This window comes from Merops nubicus, unplaced genomic scaffold (assembly GCF_000691845.1).
Source record: "Merops nubicus isolate BGI_N331 unplaced genomic scaffold, ASM69184v1 scaffold35860, whole genome shotgun sequence".
NCBI classification, from domain to species: domain Eukaryota; kingdom Metazoa; phylum Chordata; class Aves; order Coraciiformes; family Meropidae; genus Merops; species Merops nubicus.
This window is the reverse complement of record NW_008582805.1, coordinates 6607-23231: the sequence shown is the minus strand read 5'-3', so window position 1 is coordinate 23231 and position 16625 is coordinate 6607. Positions and strand designations below refer to the sequence as shown.

Genomic DNA, 16625 nt, shown 5'->3' with positions numbered 1-16625 from the left:
CCCGTTCCCAAGAGCGTCATCAGGGCTGTCTCAGCCTTCCAAGAAAGGGTGTGCCATAATAGGTGGGAATTAACGGGTCACCTTCTGTTGAACTTGTTTAATTTGTTTTATAAGTCTCTACAGATTCACAAACACAGCCCCTGATGTGAACCTAGAGACAGCTGCAAAGAGCAGACACTGTACCAGTATTATTTCCTTTCAGTATTATTTTGCCCACTCTATAAAAGCTGTGCTGTTTCAGATGGATCAGGATAATTTGTGGGAGGTTTTGTGTAAGCACAAGAGTAAGGTCATCTGGAGGTTGCTCTTGTCTCCTGCAGTGCTTTAAACCTGTGCTTTCCCAAGTTGTATCCCGTGAACTGGTTCATTTTTTTTCAGGAACTGAGTCTTATGACAGGTCAGTTTGTTCCCATCTTCAGAATCAAAGTTAATAAATACCTTACAAATGCCAGTCTTGATCAATGACATGAACAGCGTATCTCGCAGTTTGAGACTAAACAGCACAGGAGAATTGTGACTAAGGGCATGTAGTTACACAGTTCAGCAACCTGTTAATACTCAGATGTGCTTAACTCCGCAAACAGACGGGTCAGAGTTTTATCCAGGCCTCTGCTAGAGGTGGGCAACAGCCTTCCTGCTCTTCCTCTCTCCCACTCCAAAGTCAGTTCACTTCAGTAAGTATGTGTGATGCACAAGGCAAAGTATTTGGAGTGCCGTCTAGCTAACTGCAGCTGACATTTCCTTTCATTCCTCCTTAAAACCCTGGGATTCTAGCAGTAGAAACTGAATGTAAGAAAGCAGACTCACTTTACAGCTGAGCAGGGAGTGGGCAGGGAATGCCATAGTTCAGGCTGCTTACACAGCAGCTGGTACATGCAAAAGAGGCCATTTGGTGTGAAAAGTCTCTTTTCAGTGGTGCCCAGTGATAGGACAAGGGACAAAAGGCACAAATTAGAACACAGGAAGTTCCACCTCATCATCAGGAAAAACTTATTTCTTGTGAATGTGACTGGGCACCCTGCTCCAGTGCTCCAAGAGGTTGTGAAGTCTCTGGAGACTTTCAAATACTGCCTGGATGTGATCCTGTGCAACCTGCCCTAGGTGAACCTCCCTTGGCAGTGGGTAGGACTAGATGAACTCCAGAAGTCCAGTGGGTTTTTGTTCAGTTTTCTGAACAGCTTTGGAAGGAGCATGCCAAGTAAAAGAAAGTAACGCAGCCTCTTCCTCTGTTGGACTGTCATTTGCACAGAAGAGCTCACCACCGTAGAAGCCACTAAGTCCATTACAGTTCTGGGAGAGATGAATGGCAAGACATTATCCTCCTGTTATACACCACCATTAAAGGCTGTTCCAGCATTCAGTTCACCCGGGGAGGCAGGAGCCATTCAGCCTTCATAAGGTCATATTAGAAAAAGAAGGGATACCAGGAGGCTCAACAGCCTGTTTCTCCCTTCTTAGGGTATAGGATCAGCTATATTTGGTCTCTTCCTGATAGCTGTTACTCCAGTAATTTCTTAAAAATCTGTACAAGTAGGAAATCTGTGAAGTATCAAGGCAGCATCTTCCAGTTCTCTGCTAACCTTGACACTCAAAGGCATTCCCTGATGTCTCATCTGGATCTGCCTTGACTGCCAAAACTGAAGCTAGTCTCCTATCTGACACAGCAAGATGGGATGTTCATCCTGGAAGCAGATGCCAGATTTAGAGCTTTGCTTCTTAACTGTGCCTGAGGCTTCTGATCTGTCCTTTTAAGTCATATTTTCAAGGCCTTTGGTTATTATTTCTACTTCCCCCTGGCTTCTTTTCACCTGTTCCACCTGTTTTATGAAAGGCACTGCCTAAACCAGAAGGTACCAGCTGTGTACTCCAGCCGAGGCTGCCCCGATGCCACAGGGGACAGGGCGACTGTCCCTTATGTCACTGCCTGTGTCCCTCCGTATTCTTCCCATCCAACAACCATTTGCCTTTCTGTTGGCAGCGTGACCCCAACACAGGTTCACTTCACGTTCACACCACGCATGGAGAGCTGCAGGGTGTTTCTTGCCCAACGGCACAGGTGGAGCATGTTCTGGGGGAGCAAACGGGGTATAGGGAAAGGACCCTGGAGGAACCTCGTCATTAAAAGCACGTGGCTGGGGGGCAGGAGTCATGGCTGCACCTCTGCTGCTGGCTCACCACGTCCTGCTTACCTCCCTTTCCTCCACTAGAGAACAGAGACAGTCCCATCCCACACCTGTCAAGCGTGTTGAGATCTGTGTATAAATGTGGAAGAGCTGATTTTTTCTTTTTTAAGAGGAAAATGAGGAATGCAACTTGTGAGAAATAAAACAAAACACATTATTTTTTAAATTTTGTTTCATTTGGCAGTAATATCCAAACCCCCCTGCTTCAAAACAATTACAAAATCAAGTAAAATAAGTGCACTAAGGAAACCTACAGAATACTGATAAAACTTCACACACATACAGGAGGGAATATAGAGGGAGGAGTGGGACTTTTTTGTTTGTTGCTTAAATTTGGCTTTCTGGAAAAAAGTAAATGCGTTCCCTGCCCCTTACAGCCTCGTACAGCAATTGTCCCAGAGGGCAACGGCTGGAATTCAGGACGCCCTTCCCCAGCAGCCAAGGCACCCTGCAGAAGTTGGGGACCTGCCAGCCCGCTGCAGGGTGCAGGCTGGGCATCGCTTGCCCGGCGGCTGCGCTCCCCTCAGCGTGGGAGGAGACGTGGCGGGCCCCTCGGGGCACCGCAGCCCTTAGCAGAGGCGTCGCTCTCCACAGCTGTGTTCCCCTTTGAGGGCACAAGGAGGAAGAGGCTCCATATGTGGCAGCCCTTTCCGTGGAGGTATTTTGGCTGCATCCCCACCCCGCTGCTGTCCCAGGGTGTGTTGCGTGGCTTGTCAGAGCTCAGCTTGCCTTGCCTGAGGTAGCAGCTCATCCCTCTGCCTCCAGTGCCAGCACAAGCTCTACGGACCTCACCTGCCAGCACCCACCTCTCCAGCTGCCTCCAGCAGCCACTCGAGACAGGAAGGGGACTAAAGAACCTATGGCACAGTGCAGCCCACAGAAGCCCTTCAGCCGTGGATTAGCCTCCCCTTCCTGCACATGCTCTGCTTCTCCCAGCTGGAGGTTTTCCTGACTGGACAATAAGATGTTATCTCCATCCAAGGAAAGCCTTTAAGGCAAGCTCTTGTGTTTTCTCTAAGGCACTTTAACGATCCAAGCTGGAAGGAAGTGAGCTGGGAGGCACAAACTACCTCTCAGAGCGGGGTCAGAATAAAGCAAAACATCTACTAACAATGCTCCTGTGACTCCGGATCCAGCACATGAAGCTGTTCTGCTCATACTGTTGGGAAGGAGTGAAGGTACATCTAACGAGTGCTCCTAATTTCTCCATCCACTTCATCCAGTGCCACCAGAACACAAACAATTACTCTGTCTCAGTGTAGTGTTGTCTATTACCTTCAGCTCATATGGACTCACTCCCCTTGCCTTCACAGGTGACAGCTTCTCAGATCCAGACCCGCATGGGAGAGGAAACAGGCAGGTACTATGCCAAAATGTCCGAGCATAGTGGGGGAGATGGTGATTCTCACTGGAAATGTGGCACTGTGCCAAAGTCAGTGGAAGTCCTCTGGGTTCAGATCAGGAAAACAACTCAAAGACCAGGCAGCCTTTAACAAATCTGGGTCATGGGTGAGACCACAGGAGGGACCAAGCTTTCTCTTTTTCCTATACTTGCTCGGTACCAACTCATTCTTCCTCTCCAAGGAAAGCACTGTGCAAAAAGGGGAAGGCTGGGACAAAAGTCCTGCTGATCTTCACTCAAGCAGAATATTCTTTTGCAGATGGATGTGAAGTTTTGCTGGAGTAAGCACTAGGGACTGCAAGATACCTGGAAACAACTGCTACATTGCTTACAAACAGGAAAACAGAAGTCACAAGCAGTTGTCTCAGGGTATGTACAACTGCTTGGGATGCACAGCAGGGGCACGAAGGGAATGTGGGAACTGGGTGTTCAGGTGTGGGAGTGTATGAATTACATTAGACAACTGCAGGAGGAAATCAGCTGGGCTTGAGGCTACAGAGGTGATTGTCAACAAACCAGCACTGCACTTATACCTAGGAACAATGCTCTGAGAAACGGGTCAGATGAAAATGACCCATGAAGGGATGTGAGGGTGGTCAAAGATGGTCTGATCAAAGACACTCTGAAATGTGTCAGTAATGAGGTTTCCAGCCCTGACTGCAGACTCAGACATGGAACCAAAGAGTAATACTGCTGCCTCACCCCAGAGGGAGATGGAAAGCCCAAGATGATGGCCAACAGCCCAGACTCCAATTAACCAGTTTTCCATGGAGTTAAGTCTTTTCACATACCCTGCTAATGGGATTGCCTGGTCCCTCTGTCTCTAAACTACTTGGCACTTCCCTCTGGGCAATTCAGAGTGGCACAAGCGTGGCCTTTAAGCATATGGTCAATGCTAGCTAAGGGAGCAAGAGCTAGTGGGCTGCAGTGTCAATCTGTGCCTGGTCAAACAAATCAGATCCAGCCCTGTCTTTCCTTCCCACAGGGGACATTGCTGTCCCCAGCTGAGAAACACCCTGCAGTGCAGGGCTCACGAGCTGCTTGTGCTGTTTGCGGTGGCCGAGTGCAGCGTGATACAAACTGTGCGTGGGCATTACAGCACTGTCAATACCAAAACCCCACAGGCTGGGTTTTCTGGAAAGGTCTAGAGCTACAAAACATATAAAAGCTGCATTACTATCATAGGAAATAAAGTAATAAAAAAACAAAACAACACAACAAGGGGAGTCAGCATGTGAATGTGATAAGAAAAAAATACAATAGCACCTCTAAGGAGGGGGGCAGGGAGAGTAAGAGTGAGATGAGGTCAAAGGAACCATGTTGTGTTGGAGCCCACAATGTACTGGAGGAGCTGCTGGGGACAGTCTGGTGGAAAGCAAGGAGGAACGTGCTGGACTCACGCCAGCAGCATGGCACTACGACGTCCGGGTGCGACACCAGGCTGACCAGCTTTAAGGAGCTCAAACCAAAGGGGAGGGTAAGCAGGGCAAGGTCCTTGGCTAACGATGCCCTGCAGCACACGTGCTCAGCCACGGAACTGCCAGGCCTGTATTTCTGCAGCCAAGGCCGGTGCTGACAATTTTATCGATTGAAGACCCCCTTTTCTATCAAGCACTGACCTCCATCCTTTCCCCAGATCCAGGGGAACAAGAAATCCCTGTTAGCTCTTGGAGGGAGCAGCTGTCTGCCCTGGGAAAGGGTCCCAGAGGCTGCTTTAAGTCCCTCCCAGCCTTCCAAGGCCCCAGCAATGAAGCTCCCTGAACAGGTGGGCTCTGCTCCCCTTTCCTGGCCCCATTCTCTGTGTATTACAAAACAAATAACCCATCGCTATACAATGTAAATATCTGTGACTGGGCAACTGTAGCAGACACTTGTGCATACTGAGATCAGCACTGGAGGACAGGGCGGCAGGTTGGGCCCATCCTCCCGGGCTCCTCCTGTGTGGAGGCCCCTTACATCTCCTTGGTGCTCATTCTCTTGGTCTTCTCAGCTGTCTCCTAGAGAAAGAGAGCACAAAATGAGGCTCTGCACCAAAGTCTTTGGTCCATCCACAAGTAGTGTCCAGACTGGCTTACACATCAAAGTCCCACACCTGTATTTGTCCCCACAGGGAACAGGGATCCCACCCTTCACTGTCCTCCCCCTTCTGCCAGAAGTCTCCACAGGACAGAAACAGAGGGAACTCCTCTAGCAAGAAGAGGCTGAGTGCAGGCAGACCTCTCCAGCCTCACGCTAACCTGATGCTTCTGCAGTTCCTGAACGTATCTAGCCAGCTCCTCCTCAGTCAAGTCTTCACTAGGTCGCCGTCTCTGAGCAGGCACCTTCTCATTCTTCCCTGCAAACACAAATGGAGTTCAGTGTTATCACAAGTAGGGGACACAAATTTCAGGGACTGAACCACATAAAAAGAAGCAGGTTGTCCACAGCCTTAGGGATGATTTGCTGATGGACTGGCTTCTGAGAAAAAAAAAAAAAATGGGCCTTGTGGCTGCCCCGGACTTCAGACCCTGAGTATCCAGTCTGTCCTCATGTCTCCCTCTCACGCGGTAAGGAAATAAAGCCACAAGGAAGAGGCTGCACATTAGTTAAAAGAAGCACCTATAATTACTTCAAACATCTTGGCCTCCTGTAGGCAATAAACGGAAGCTCAGTGCTATCCAAGTACAGTAATTGGTGCCTAATGAAGAGGTTATTTGCTCAGTGGAGATGTAACTTGCTGATGTATCTGATCTGATTCTTTGTTTTCATCATTCCTCTAACAATAGCCTCTAACTCCTCTGCTGCCCTGACATGGGCAAGGAATTGTCCCATTGCATGCTTCTGCCTTGAATGCAGGGGACAAAGTAGGTGTTGCATAGCAGCTTTGAAGGTCATTTCTGGGGAGGCAGCAAAAAGAGCCTCTCATTCAGTTGCTTAACCTCTGACACCTACCCACAGCTCTGCTGGCAGGTCTGTTAGTATTAGTTATCTTTTCTGAGGCGACTTCCTGCTGCCACACCCACAGCTGGGCTGAGGTGATCCTGAAGCTGCGGCTGCAGGAGGCCAGATAAATGTGACTAATTCTACACACCTCTCTTGCCATTCACTTCCCTCTTTCTCTGCCCAAACTAATGGCTACAGATCTGAACTAATGCACTGCTGACAGCTCTTGCACAGCATGGAAAACAAAGCTTAAGCAAAGGCCTGCCTCCTACAGAAGAGGGCCAAAAAAATGCAGTGCAGTGCTGGTAGGGTGGAGATGGTTTCTTGACAAGGTCCTGTTCATTTCTCAAGGCAGGGGAAAGCTGGCTTTCCACTGGCCCTGGGCAGTCTGTGAAAAGGTAAAACAGAGAGCCATCGTTCACAACCTCACCACCACTTCTCACCATTGTGACACGGCTGTGAAAATTTAAAAAGGGCCTTCTTGATGAAGAACAGACCAACAATTCTGCCTTATTATAAACACCACCTCCCTTCATCTCAATCACCATTCACTTCTTCCACAGTTTTTATGGCAAGAAGCTACAAGTGCTTTCTTGGCATTACTGGATGACGTTTCCTCTCTCCCCCCCGGGGCAAGACAGGACCCTGGCTCCTGTTGTACAGATATCATAAATACAGACACAGCAAGGACAGCGATACACACACAGGAAAGCTGACCTGCTCACACCTACGTGTATGGTTGCTGAGTGACCTATTTGGTCCGTGCATGCTCCAAGCCAGCTGGACAGAGTAGCTCTGGTCCAGAACACTCGGTGCTGAATTTTCATGACACCAAACCCAAACCACAAATTTCAGCAGCGTGCCTCCCAATCCAGTTATACACTTTCTGACCTCTAGAAGAGAACCACCTTGGGTTCGGTCAACCTGAAACACAGGAGGGTGATACAGAATTCACCCACAGAGAAACTGAGGAAAAGCTGGAGAGAGAAGAAATATGGAGAGCTGGTGCCCTGGGAAAGACAGGAAGCGAGATACCCTCTGTTGTACCAAGGCAACCCCAGGAACCGAGCTCACGGACCCTGGCAGGTCATGGCGGTGCAGACCCAGCTCCCGCAGGCACAGACACAGCGGTTGCACTCCACCTGCGTCTCGGCGCCGTCCTCGTACGTCTCATCTTCCAGGGCGCACTCTGGAGAGGTGCAAACAGGGACAGTAGTTGCAGGATAGCAAGCAGACTAAAGACAACATACTTTGGAGGTCCTTTGACACAGAAGAGGTACGAGGTTTTGGAGGAGGCCTGCCTTCCTCTAACCACCAAAAGTTTCACAAGGACTAAAACACTCATGCTGCATATGGTGTGTGAAATCAGCCAAAAAGTAATTTGGGAAAGTTAAACACTTCATTTGGCTTCCTCAGAAGAACACATACAAATTCAACTTCTCAATTCCAAATGAAACCTCAATCTTGGATTTGTTTGAATTCACTAGTCTGTTTTACATAGACAAGAGTCCCCAAGGTGAAAGTTTTGGTTACTCTGAAACCATTCCTGTCCAAGGTGGGGAGAAGGTGGGGAAATGATCTGTGTATTTGCTAATGCCCTAAGAAAGAAATGAAAAAAAAAAAAAAGTTTTCTTTTTCAGCTCACATTTCTTTCAACAGCTCCATTATACGATTAAGACAAGCCCCCCCCACACCGAGCACTCGAGGGCCTGTATGGTGTTAACTGAAAACCAGCTGATCATGTTCTCCAGGGGAGGTGCAGCATCCCTGGCTTCCCACTGAAACAGGTAGCAGAGTTCAACTTGATACTCCCCAAGAACCACAGCCTCTGTCTGTCTCTTGGTGCCACCAGAGTGGGATGTAAATCCAGCTCCTTTGGACCAGCACCTCCTGAGGAGACAACCAGATGACTAGGTAGACTGCCTGGTCAGCAGAACACTAAGCTGCTTCCATGTGAACTATAGCACTAATCAGGATTTGGAAGGATAGCGAACTTTGAGATGTTCATCAGGGAGGCTCCCTGTGTGAAAGGCAGAGCACAGCAGGACTTTGGTCTGGTCTGACTTTCCCAAGTAATCCAGACATGAACTCCTCACGTGACTTATCTCCGCACTGTTAAATACATGCCCTGACCTTCAAAGCCTATCATATCCATTTGATGTACACCCTTGTTCCTAAAATCTAAACTTTTTTCCTCTCAAGAGCTGTGGGAGCTGTGGGACAGAAAAAGCAGTACTTCTCACAGTGCAGGGCAAGGGGTGCTGTCAGATGGGAGGGACGTGTATACCAACATTAACTCTGGGAGCAGAGTTACAGCACCCCATGTCGGGCCCAAAGCACGTCTCTTTTCTTTCATCCCTTCCTAGGACCCCTGTGGTGCCCCAATACAAGTGAGGAGTTCCTACTTTTCTCCGGTGGGTTGAAGGATGGGCTGAGGCACTTGAGAAATTCATTGAAGCTGAGCTTCCAGTCAGCATTTTCATCTGACAGCTCGATGAGCGCATCTACGCAGAGTCCCCTGGAAGGAAAAACAGAGGCATGTTCTGCACAGGGCTGTACCAGGCTGGTCCCTGCTCTGCTGGCTTCAGAGTGCAGACGAGTAAAACCAGCAGTAACTAGGAAGGCTCTGAGATGTCTGGCAGAAGTGCTCTCTGTAAGGAAACCTCACTGCATACAGACAAAAAAACACTGTTATAAAATACTCCTTGTCTGGCAAAGGGCTGGGAAGCATTTTCAACAGCAGGAATAGGACCCTGTTGACATCTACATGATGTCACGGGAGTTGAGATACAAGCAAAGACTAACCACAAGCAGCCTGTTCTCCCCATTGTCTCACACACAGCACGAAGCGAAACCTCTCAGATGACATCTTCAGATGATGTTCACACCAGGTGTAACTGCAGGCTGCCCATGAGCTGTGTTTTCCTACCATCTTCCTCGTACTGAATCTAGCTATCAGGCAAAAGGTAAGGTCCACTGCAAAGCTGATTTATTAGGAGAAATAAAAGGAAGTACTTTTTAGGAAATAAAAAAGACAACAAGTTTTCTGTCACTCAACTCACCTTCTGGGTGCACACCTACTAGATTTAGGGCACAAGAAGGCTGGAATACATGCCTAATGGGAGGGGGAGGACTGCTGCTTTAGGTCATATTGACAATTAAGTGAGAAGCCACTTCATACAGTTATCTTTGTTAGTGCAAGCCCTAACTGATATTTTCCATGAGTGGATTTTTCTGCCCTCTTCTACATCTGGCCTCCTGGCTCTCCTTCTGGCATCCAGTTCACTGCCCACCTGAGCAGCTTGTTGGTCTCCTGGTCCATGTAGGTGGTAATGTTGACAGCAGTCTCATTCTGCTCCACAAACTTCAAGAATTCAGTGGAGTCCAAGCGAGAATCACCATCGTCAAAGCTCTGCAGGGAAAGGTGGGAAGATGTGAGTGGGTCTGATTTATCAGTTCAGGGCCCCCCTTCCTTCTCGCTCTTCGTATGCACTTAGCATTTCTGAAGTTTTTGTGAAACAGGCTACATCATCCTTGTTTTGCACAAAGAACAGAGGCTCAGAGAAAAGCAACGTATCCATACTAGCACCAAAAGTGGGAAACATGATCTTAGCCTTGTTCTCACTGATAAACTGCACTGCTTCACATTCACCTCCTGCTGCTTGATTTATGGCTCTAACCCCATTTCTTCTCTTTGTTCCAGCCAGCTCTTAGCCTTCTTATATACCTCCTGCCTTAAAGCAGACCAGTTGCATTCAAGGAGGTGTCAGCTTTCCAATATGTGTAAATCCAAAGCGGTGCCTGGATGGTGACAGTGACAAAAGAGAAAATCACAGGAAACAATTTTCTGCTGATCCCAAAGAAGGAACAATTTAATGCAACAGCACAGCGCCTTGCCACCAATTTCTTAAGGTCTTGACAGGACTCCTGGCACTGAAAAGCAGAATTTTTTAGCCCCCAAATCCTGGCTGTGCTCCCAAAGAAGTAATTGCATTTTGCCTTTGTGTTTGGAGATGTCATATCAGTGCTGGGTACTCAGCAGCAAATGCTGGGCCCCCTCCGAGGCAGCTGCATTGCAGTGAGGGGAAACAAACTCTGCACACAGACTGCTGCCAGCGGATTTTTGCTGTGTGACTTGGGGCAGGTCACCGTGGCTCCTCATACAGTGCTTCTAGGAATGCTGGAAGAGACACTGTCTGTTCTTACCTCCATGGGGGTTCAGGAGAAACCTGTACTGCTAGGAAGACTACTCTGCACGCTGTAGCTTGTGTGTAACTGCACATCAACAGCAGAGAGAACTTGAGGCTTTCTGCCTCTGCGCGTGGCCGTGGGATTTCACCAGCACCCCAACAGGCGTGGGGCTGGCAGGGCTGACCAGGCTGTGCCATGGCAGTGGAGGAAGCCCACGGCTGGTCCACGCGTTGCAGCAAAGCCCAGGGCCTGGGGAAGCTCTCTGTGAAGGTGGCTGGGGACATCATGTTTGCAGGGAGAAGGATGGAGCAGTTCCACTCCACAGGACGCTGCAGCTTTTGGGTGCTGGCAGGTGCCAATGGGGGGTGCCTGAGGCAGTGGTCACAAGTGGGTTTCCACAGATGGAGCAGCATTAATGGCTAAAAAGACAAAGATGCTCTCTGGAGCACAGGGACCAGCTCTTCTGTCTCACCAGGGGGTGCCATTGTCATGGCAAATTTGCTTGCAGCACTAACTCCTGTCAGGCACCATTAATCTCTTGCTGTCAACAGCTTATGATTTAAACACTCTCCCCCTTTCCCCACCTGCTCCTCCAGCTCCATCCTGAATGCTTTGAAGTCTTTATCAGGAGCTGGGCGTGAGGGGGAGGGAGGCAGCAGTGCATGTGGCAGGAGCATGGGAGAAGCGTGTGATCTGCTGGTTACAAAAGAGGGCTGGGATGGGCTGAGGGACAGACTTGCAGGGAGGAGGGAAGAGGAAGAGGATTACTGCAGGGCCCAAGACCCACAGGCAGCTCCTCTCCCTCTGCAGAGCACTAGGGAACTGCCAGCTCTTGGTCACAACTGGGCCACACTCCTTGCAAGCAAATATTCCGCTTAAAGTCCTCAAGTGTCCCTTCTATCCACCTCAACATGGCCTTGGGACTGTCTGGAACTAAGGATCAGCAGCCCCTGCCCCTCCTTCCTGCTCCTTGTACCTGCATTTCCAGCACTTTCACCCATCTTTTCTCCTCTGGCTATCTTTTGTCCTCCAAAATCAGTTCTTCTCTCCCCTGTCACAGGGCACACCTGGCTTGCCCTCCTCCTTTTCCCTGGGGATGCTCTAGGTCTGGGCTGTCCTGTAGCCATGTCAGTGGCTCTGGCAGCAGCTGCTGCAGGCAGCTGGTAACACATCACACCACAGGACATACCAGACCTCTCTGGCCCCCAGATGGACAGGTCCAACACACACTGGAGCCTCCTGGGTGGGGACAGAGCAGCTGCTTTGCAGTGACATGACAAGGAATGTTCTCTGGCCTCTGAGGCAGGCACTGCTCTACTTGCCTTGAAATACTTGTCCAGAACTTCGCTGTAGTTGCTGCCCTTGGAAAACCATCCATCTGGGATAATCTCAGCTTCCAGCCACTGGATGACACGGCGACGCAGCTCATCCCTGTCTGACTGGTAGCAGACAACTGTCGTGGGAGAAGATGTAGCAGAAGACAAAGCAAGGATGAGAGAAATGAAGGTGGCAGGGTGACCACAGAGAGACAACCTGCAATAAAAACCAGCAAGCCAACCCTGGGCAGGCTGCAGGCCCCTCTGTCCTCGGAGATGTGCCACAGACAGAGCAAAGCAGAGGTGCCATGTGCTGAACGGTGGATGGGCTGTGGGTGACACCATGTGGCAAGGCCAGAAAACGACACTCCTGCCAAATCCCTTCTGCATTGCACCCAAAAAAACCTGTCATTACGGTGTGAAGGCTCTCCAGACTGAGGGAGGAAGGTGACCGACCAGCCCTGGAGAGTGTCCCCAAGCTTCCCGATGCCGTGCAGAACAGACAGTCGGCATTAACCCTGAAGTACCAAAACCTCCATCCTCTGCAAGTGGGAAGACTAGACTGAGCAAGGCACTGTGACCAGTATTGGAATTTTAGAGCATACTATCTCAAAAGGTTTTGTTTCTTCAGAGCCCTGACTTGCCCACTCTCAATGGAAACGAGAGGGGGCCAAGTTGACCTTGTTCACAGTGCTCTCCAAAGTCACAGGTTTCTCTAGGTGGATACCACCTAGTGTGCTAATATTGAACTATGTATTTAGAAGCAAAACTGAAAGCCTAGATCTTCTGGCTTCTCTGAGTTGCCACACTGGCTGAGGTCAGTGGAGCCAGAAGGGGAATCAGCATGCATTTGTGTCACTTACGCTACGGATCTCCTTCTGAATCCAGTCACCACAACCACAGCCAGATAGATGAATGAAAAAATCTGAAGGGATTCTGGATGTTTAATGTTGAACTTCCTTGAAACTGCTTTGAGGTGGTGGCCGTGCCCTGACATAGCCCTTTCCCTTAAGCCTGCACGAGGGTTTGCTGTCATTTGTCCTAAGAAGTTGAAGTTTATGATTATATAGCTCCAGCAGTTAGAGGCCATGGATGGGAAAGGGGTCCCCTAATGAAGCATAGGCCATGACCCCAAAATTCACAGTCTAAGTACACAAGGCAATGCATAAAGGGAGAAACCAGGCACAGAGAATCAAAGAGACTTACTGGCTGATGGAAGAGGTGGTTCAGCTACACCACCTAACTCCCCAGACAGTGCCCCGTTAATTACACAGCACTGCCTCTGCCCCAGCAGCCATCGGTTTGTCACTCCTGAAGGAAAGCCTCCTTTCAAAAGTGCTCTTGGAGTCTGGGACATAGGTCCAGTTATAGTTCTTAGATCCTCAATGAACCACGCAAAAGAGTGTCTCTTCCCTGAGCTTGCATCCCTAGGGGCAAACTGGGTTTCCTTGCACCCTGTACATGTTCAGAGTCCCTGAGACATCCCAGCACAGTGAAGAGCCCATGAGATGTATGAGCTGTGAAAGGTTACCCCAGAGTAAAGACCTTGACAATCCTATTCCAGCTGATTTATCAGCTCAGACTCTGCCACAACCAGTGCAGAGTTATGATTTCTACACAGAGCTGTGCAGCTCCCCCAGCAGACCTTCCTCCCCATCTTGTTTCCCAAATGCCCCAGCCATGCAATGAGATCCTTCTCACCTGGACTTGCAGCTGGATTCTCAGACTTCTTCTCTGTTAATGAAACACAGAAGAGGACATTTCTAATGCAACATGAAGCAATACAAACCTCTTCCCACCCTGGGTGCTAGTTGGACAAGAGCAGAGTAAGCTGGGAGTCTCTGGAAATATGAGGACCACATATGTTATTGAGAGACTGGAACATCTGTCACCCCAAGGGGAGACTGAGGACTCTTTAGCCTGAAGAAGAGAAAGCTCAGGGGCAATCTCATCAATGTTTATAAATCTGATGGAAGAAAATGAAGAAGACTGAGCCAAGCTCTTCTCCATGGTGTCCAGCGACAGGGCAAGAGGCAGCAGGCACATACTTAAACACATGAAGGTATGTCTGAACATAAGGAATCAGTTTTACTACACAGTGCAAGGTGAGTTAAACAGCCCCACAATTGAGGCAAAATCCTTGCTCTTGAAGTTCTTGAGGTTTCCTCATGAATATGGATAGTAGTATGGGCTTTGAGAATTTATCCTGAAAGCCTGACCTTTCCTCAGCTGGTAGATTAAGACACCTGCCTGGCGGAATCCACAGGCTCAGAGAGAGGCAGGCAGAAGCAAGAATGTCCTCCACCCACACCCTCTACCCATGAGCCCAGGGGCTCCATTTCAGATGATGTCTCAGTCCCTAGCCCTTGCCTGAGATTATGCTGTAGCTATGCCCATCTCCAGCTCTGCTGCAACCACTCCTGTACCTGCCACAGACCCTGTTGATCCAGGCCCTGACCTGGTGACTGTCTTCCCAGCTTGACCTCAGACATGCTATAGACTGCATCACTATGGACTTGTGTAGCAATTACTAGTCTGTGCCTGATTGTGGTTGCCATCACCAGACCTGATTTCATGGCTTGACTTCAGGCCTACTTCGTCACCACAAACTTGTCTGATAACCTGGACTCATGGTTGAACCTGGCTGTTGTTCCCAGGCTTGCCATCTTTACCCCACTCAGCAACTGTGGGACAAGGTCTTGGCTGGCGAGGCCTCTGTCTTGCCTTGTTATTACACCTGGCTTCTGACTCCCTCCCTTAGAGTGTAGCTAGCCCTCATTGGCAGTGTTACCTTTACAGTGGCCATCGTAATCCACCTGGATCTTGGAGCCAGTGAGACAGGCATCACGGTGCAACTCACAGTGGTTCAGGTAGGTCTTGCCATTGCTGCCACACACAGGCCTCTTGTGAGGTTTGCATTGCTGCGAGAGAGCCAGAGAAGACAGCATTTTATCTGCCTCTTCAGGACAGCTAGAGGGAGGTAGGTGAGTCCCAGTGTCAGTCCAACTCTACAAAAGCTCTTGGCACAGCCTCTTTGGCCAAAAAGGTGTTTGGAACAGGCTGAACCCACCCGTCATCATCCCACAAAAATGTGTGCAGGGAAGCCTGTGTGAGTGTAGGTTCAAAGGATTCAGTTTATCCCAGCCTCTGTCACCACCACTGCCATGACAGGAGCTTTCTGAAAGTAGAGCCTAGCAGAGAAATCAGTGCCCAGCATAGATACTGAGCTCAATCCTGCAACTGCTGCTCTGCGTGCCACGGACACGCCTGCCCGGAGGAGTGTCTGGGAATCTGTTCTGTACACCTCTGCTTGCTCAGCTCTGCTGCAGCTCTTTGCAGACTCGGCTCCACGTTTCTGCAACCAAATGCAGAACAAGCCACCAGGACGGCCTACAGCAGAGGGAGAGTTCACTAGTGCCACTGTTCAGGTCGTGGGCTTCTTCCTCCTGTCCCTTTCAGTGTGTCTGCCCAAGCCAGCCCAGAGTGACAGACTGTTTCTGCTAACAGGGCATTTCACTGCCCAGTGCCCAGGCCTGGCTGCAGCAGACCTTCAGGCTCTGAGGGAAGTGGGAACAAAGAGTCACATGCACATTCCCAGGAGCCAGGAAGGAATGGTTTGAAAGCATGGGGCAGAGCAGAGTCGGGAAATACTCTGTCTCTGCAGCTGGGAAAGACTCATCTAACTATCCCTGGCTCCCTGCTGGACAAAGCCATCCATCCTCACTGCACTCCACCACAATTATTTCCATTTTACAAAAGCTGATATTCAGTAGGGTGCTTATAACCTCCTCAAACATGATGCCAGTGAGGACAGGCTGTCTTGGAGCTCACAGACCACTACCTAGAGTGCCCTTCAAAGCCAGCTGCATATCAATACCCTACTGGGCTTTCCCAAAAAGAGACTTCTAGCCAAGTCTCCTGTGCAAGTAAAGACCCTAGGCAGTTGTGTGAGCAGCACAGCTGCAAACCCTGAACAATATCTACCCCACAGCACTCCTCCCCTGCAGCACACTGGGAAAGGCCCTGCTGTTTGAAGAGCCACTCCAAATTCGCAGCTGCTCCAAAACAGCCATAGCCACATCCCATCATGCAATCCTTCTGGTGACCGAGACCCAGCGGAGGGTGATGGTGGTTCCAGACCCAGAACCTGTGCTGTGCCCACACCTCAATGCAGAGGCAGGTTGGCTCTCCTTTCTCAGTCACTGCACACTCCCGCCCAGCTCCGCAGAAAACATTGGCACAGATCTTGGATTTGCTCCTTGGCTCTTCCTGCAAGATACAGAGACACAAAATATGTCAAGTTACCTGGAAGGACAGCAACATAGCTTTAAAAACTAACACATTTAAGTTGTAGACTGGACCAAAGAGCACCAAGGTATTAAGGCACAGATTACAGAACAAAAGAGACATGTCTGCAATAGATGGACAGTTCAGACAATAACCAGGACCAGAAAAGAGTTAGGGCTACAGCCCCAGGAAGAGAAGTCTTCCTTGAGGTTGTCCACAGAAAACCACCTAGGAGAACTGGAGCAAAAAAACACAAGGAAGAGAAAGTCTAACATGAATGGCAAGAATAAATTGCTCATGTCAAGGAGTCCCGTCTTCAAAACT

At 49.5% G+C, this 16625-nt stretch overlaps 1 protein-coding gene across 1 annotated transcript; it reads right to left on the bottom strand.

Annotated features, from left to right (window-relative positions):
* Nucleotides 1-4825: 4825 nt before the first annotated feature.
* FSTL1 (follistatin-like 1) lies at nucleotides 4826-16283 on the bottom strand (the record flags this gene model as incomplete). The annotated part of the gene is made up of 9 exons (XM_008938781.1): nucleotides 4826-5582; nucleotides 5823-5920; nucleotides 7586-7696; nucleotides 8913-9025; nucleotides 9801-9919; nucleotides 12021-12151; nucleotides 13716-13748; nucleotides 14806-14935; nucleotides 16179-16283. Coding segments are annotated over 9 exons (885 nt in total), but the record flags the coding sequence as incomplete, so codon positions are not given.
* Between the last annotated feature and the right edge of the window lie 342 nt (nucleotides 16284-16625).